We start from the raw sequence: 5,086 nt of genomic DNA on the forward strand, positions 1-5,086 counted from the left end.
TTAGATTGGATCGATTTTTGGATTGGTTGATGAAAATCGATCCAATATATTAATTTGCTTCTACCTACTTGGTTTTTCCCCAATCATAGCCCAAAAATTTCTAAACTCAAAAAAAATCTAGTCACATCTCATCAACATAATTTCATCTGTGTAAAGTTTCATGTCTCATTGTCCAAAAAAAAAATTACATTATTATTATTTTTTTTTTGTAAGCAAATTACATTATTATTTACTGATGCTTTTGTATTTCAAATATCTTTTTTTACAAAGGTAACATATATAAAAGATGTTATTTGAACAATAACCATGAAACAAATTTTAAGATTTTAAAAAAATCGAAAACCGATCCAATCCAAGCTGAAAAAAATTGGATCGGATCAGATTTGAAAAAAAATTAAACCAAATGAATAATTAAATGATCAAACCGAAAGAATTGAATCGGATAATTTTTACTTTTAAAACCGATCCAATGCAGACTACAAACACCCCCAACCAACATTCATTTTCAATAATTTTACCATTATAAAATGGAAGCCTCCTGTCACCCTATCTGTCACTTGTCTTCACGTGCACGAGCATATACCGAATTACCCTCACTATGTTTGACTAAAAATGGGCTCATCTCACATTCCCATGATGCAAAACGGAAGGGTATTATTGTCTTCAGGATTACTGTGTTCTCAGCATGAAGTAAGCCCTATGAGTTCATCCTAATTGGGAGTGAAAACAAACACACTGCTTCTCTGCCCACTCTCTGGAATCATCCAATCAGAGAAAACCCCTTTCCCTCAAGTTGATTATTTTCATTGGCTGTGTTATTCACGTAACACTTAGGCAAGTGAAATCAAACCTGTCAATATCTGCTAAGGAAGTTTTGTCAATATCCTCAAAATTAGTGCAACAATTTTTAAATTTGCAAGTGGGGGAAGTGCCATTTGATTAAAAGGGCAGTGTCTATCACTCAGTTTCTCCTCAAATATGGTAAGTGTTAACAATTCCAAAAAGGTAGAAATAATGGAAAATCAATCTCCAAATGGCAAAAAGGAAATGGAAGAAGAGCTAATAAGAGGGCGTCACATGGCAAACGAGTTACTTGAAGTAATTGCAAACGAGGAAGGGTCAAAGTCAGTGTTACCAGTTGCTGAAGATCTTGTTCGCAATGTAATGAGATCATTCACAAATACCCTTTTGCTCTTGAACACCAACCATGATGACTCCAATGATGTGGCGGCGCCTATCCCTACTGGAGATCTCTCTTTCTCCACTAAATGCCCAAAGCTGAAGGATATGGCTGAAACTTGCAAGAATATCAAAACTCTCAACACCAAAAATCGAAGAGGGTGCTACAAGAGAAAGTAAGAATTATTATTCATGCCTTCCTAGCAAATTATTATTGTTATGGGTTTTGGATCCTGTAATTTTCTTCAAGAATATGACTTAGAAGAATTAAGTTATTAGAGATAAAGACACAATTTTTGGTAAATCAATCATTATTGTTAAGGGATCTGCCAATCATATACACTAAAATTTAAGCTGAATGACATTAGTATATCCATGAAAACTATTGGATTTATTAATTGGGGTAAGTTATATTTACATATTTTTTGTTCATAAATTTTTACAAATTATATTATATATTACGGGTAGTACATACTCAAGTAATATATATTATTCATAATACATAATGTAGTTTATAAACAAAAAATTTATAAATATAATCATCTTGCTAGTTTTAATTTGTGTATGCCAATCATGCATAGAAATAATTTGTATCTTTCTTTTAGGTATCATTAAATGTATCATGTTTTTAAGAAAAATGAAATAATCCAAGTTCATTTCTCGGCATGCTAATATTCAAATTTAGTTTTATACCTGTCTAACTTTAATCATTCGTCAAGCAAGATTTTCTTTATTTTTGTTTATCTGTCATTTTTTAAATAATTAATTGTTTTAGTTAAATTCAATTTAATTTCCGTTTCAAAAAAGATCTGGAAATGATTCTTAATCCTTCATTGAAAATTTATTTGTCAGTATGACTTCAAGTCCTATTGAGACTTCATTGCGTTAGGGGTGTAAATGGGCTGGGCTGGGCTTTGATCTTTTTGGCCTAAGTCTATGTCAAAAAAAATTCAGCATATCTGGCCTACTGGCTTATTAAAGGCTTTATTTGTAGGCCAAGCCTGACCCATTTTTAAAAATAAGAAAGCCTGACATGGCCTACAGGCCTTGTAGGCCTCCCACTGTAGATACTAAGCAAAAAAAATAATTGTATATAGAGCAAAGAAAGTTCCATTCATGCATGCACTAGTACTTCTCATAAGAAAAAAATGACAAACAAGAAAGAGTTAACATAATATCCCAGCTCTAGAATGTATATCTTAGAGGAATAGAGTCAAAGAAATAGAGAAAATAAGAAAAATACATATACCGAATGCTGAAATAAAGTCTACAAGAGAATGTCATTTATCTAAAAATCTTTAAATCACCATCAAGACAAGGGAAAGAAGAGTATTATTGAAAGATCTTTATCAGTAACATCATAATCCAGCAAGGTACCCATTACTCTATGGTATTAAGCTGCAACAGTATGTAAAATTTGGAAACATTAGACAAGTTTTCCTTTTATAAAATAAAATAGCACAAAAAGTAAGAGATATTGGTATTTGGTACTTTGCGTCTTTGCCACATAAAATAAATATTATTTTATTATTTTATTTTAATAAATTAAATAGGCCAGCCTACAAGGCTGGCCGAGCTTGACAAAATTTGCCTATGGCCTATTTGTTAAAAAAACTTTTTGATAAGCCTAAGCCTACTCTACTTTTTTGAAAGGTCGGGCCTGAGCTGAACTCAATGTAGGTCGGGTCGTAGACTGGGTTAGGCCAGCCTGACCCATTTACACTCCTAATTGACGTGCTTTAATATTAGAATGAGATAAATTTCCACAAAAAAATATTAAAATGAGATAATGCTCTTTTCCTAAACTTTTGCCATCTACCAAAAAAACAAACAAACTTTTAGCATCTTTACTTTCAAGCAAACTTGATTTTTGTCTTTAAGCTTTTCAATCATTGTAATTTTATAGTCCCTGCCCAATAGATATATTCAATTTAATCGTTATATTGTTCATCATTGCAATATTAAATCCATAGCTTTCCCTATTAAATATTGTTAGAAAAAAATTAATCCCGTTTGATGACGTATATCATCAGGGTATTGGTTAATTAATAAACAAAAAATAATATGCATCATCCACTAGGGCTAGTCTAGTGGTGTGGGTGTGTGTAATAGGGTGTGTGTGAGTGTGTGGTTGTGTGTTCTATTCCCTGTAACCTACAAAAAAAAATAATAATAATATGCATCAATCTTGATTAAGTCATCCTAATTATTTCAAAAAGAAAACATTAAGTAATTTTATGCTTTATATAAATATATTCCCTTGATACTTTTGGCATAGTCAAAAGAATCATCCTATTTCATCCCATATAATGAACCGAACCGAATGGCATTAGCCAATTGCTGTCTCAAACTGCATCTTGGCTAAGTCTGTTAGATATAAATTATCATTATCACATAATTATTGGATTAATTTTGAGTTATTGTTAATGATTTCATAAATATTTTAGTTAATTGATTATTGGATTAGTTGTGAAAATATTTAAATAAGAACCATATATATAATTGGTATTTTTGTCTTCGTAAGATCAATTGCGCCAACTTGGGAGAAGGACAACTCAATTCTAATTGAAGATGGCCATGGGTGGAGAAAGTACGGACAAAAAATGACAATGAATGCCAAATATCTAAGGTATTCTTCCATTTGAAATTCCCCATCTTCATATATATTATAACCTACCACCAAAAATCTGTCTCTTTGGAATGGATAGTGAAATGAGGTCATGGGTGATTATGATGTAGAAAATTTTAACGGTTGATAGATAAATCAACGGTTACGAAGAATGTCATTACAAGAAAAAAAATTTATTAGTGACAAAATTTTATGAAATTTCGTCACAAATTCCTACGTCGCAAATAAATTTTGTCATAAATTTCTGCATCGCAAGTTTATTTGTGACGAAATTTAATTATTTGTGTCGAAAATTGTCATTTGTGACAAAATTTATAGCACAATTTTTCGTCACAAATACATTTTTTTCTTAGTGTGTATTAACATAAAAAGTGATTCGTTAATTTGTCTATGAAGGATTGTGATCATCTTACATGACGTCATGTCAGATGAGATAATCATTCTAATATGTGTCTCCTCTCTAATGAATAATGAATCCAATATGATTGAAATATGTTTGCAGGAGCTACTACAGGTGTACTCACAAGTATGATGAGGGTTGCGAAGCAATCAAACATGTTCAGAGAATTCAAAAAGACCCTCCATTGTACCGGACAACGTATTATGGCTATCACACTTGCAAAAGCCCTTTGAATCCCGAGATAATCTTGGAACCTGTTTCTTCCTCTGGCTCCTCTACACTACTTAGCTTTAATAACAGCCTTCCAAGCAAACAAGAACACCCGTTTTCATCTCCATTTTTTGCATCAAAGCAACAGAAGCCAATGGAAGTGGTTCACTATGACCATATTGCTCAAAACCAATTGGCCTCCTCAGAAGACCTCCTATTATGCGATTATGAAATTTATTACGATTATTCGAGGCATGTCACTATGCTATCATCAACAGAATTTGTTGAATTTGACAATGTTTATGAGCAGTTTGGATTTTGATGCCTAGGTATATATGTTTTTGTCTACAATATTTTGCTCTAAAAGTACCAAACATATTGACAAAAATAATAAACTATATTTTAATCTCAAACGTTAGTCTACACGTTCCAAATCCATTCTAACTTGTCAATAGTCAAATATAAATATATATTGCAGCAACCACAATGGGGAGCAACCACATTGATGTAGCTTTCATGAATGGATGACCAAGTTGTTAGTGTAATTAATTGGCTATTGCGGCGTTATTTAACGTTTACTCACTAAGCATTGGTGTCTTCATCTCCATGGAACAGAGCATATAATTACTATCTTTATTAGGTGGCTTGATAAGCAAAATCACAATGAT

The 5,086-nt window shown here is 32.0% G+C and overlaps 1 protein-coding gene across 1 annotated transcript; it reads left to right on the forward strand.

The window, feature by feature from the left end:
• The first annotated feature begins 1,014 nt into the window (after window positions 1-1,014).
• LOC133292560 (WRKY DNA-binding transcription factor 70-like) lies at window positions 1,015-4,740 on the forward strand. The gene is made up of 3 exons (XM_061490980.1): window positions 1,015-1,355; window positions 3,704-3,808; window positions 4,311-4,740. The coding sequence occupies exons 1-3, from the start codon at window positions 1,015-1,017 to the stop codon at window positions 4,738-4,740; spliced, it is 876 nt and encodes a 291-aa protein (XP_061346964.1).
• The last annotated feature ends 346 nt before the right edge of the window (window positions 4,741-5,086 follow it).

This window comes from Gastrolobium bilobum, unplaced genomic scaffold (assembly GCF_033153095.1).
Source record: "Gastrolobium bilobum isolate Gb01-03AN ecotype WA unplaced genomic scaffold, APGP_CSIRO_Gbil_v1 utg8994, whole genome shotgun sequence".
NCBI classification, from domain to species: Eukaryota; Viridiplantae; Streptophyta; class Magnoliopsida; order Fabales; family Fabaceae; genus Gastrolobium; species Gastrolobium bilobum.

What these genes read in the sequence shown, in the direction of transcription:
- LOC133292560 (XM_061490980.1), top strand. Translation starts at nt 1,015, where the DNA reads ATGGAAAATCAATCTCCAAATGGCAAAAAGGAAATGGAAGAAGAGCTA. An exon ending in AGAGGGTGCTACAAGAGAAA is followed by an intron (nt 1,356 to 3,703) that starts GTAAGAATTATT and finishes TGTCTTCGTAAG; the next exon opens with ATCAATTGCGCCAACTTGGG. An exon ending in ATGAATGCCAAATATCTAAG is followed by an intron (nt 3,809 to 4,310) that starts GTATTCTTCCAT and finishes ATATGTTTGCAG; the next exon opens with GAGCTACTACAGGTGTACTC.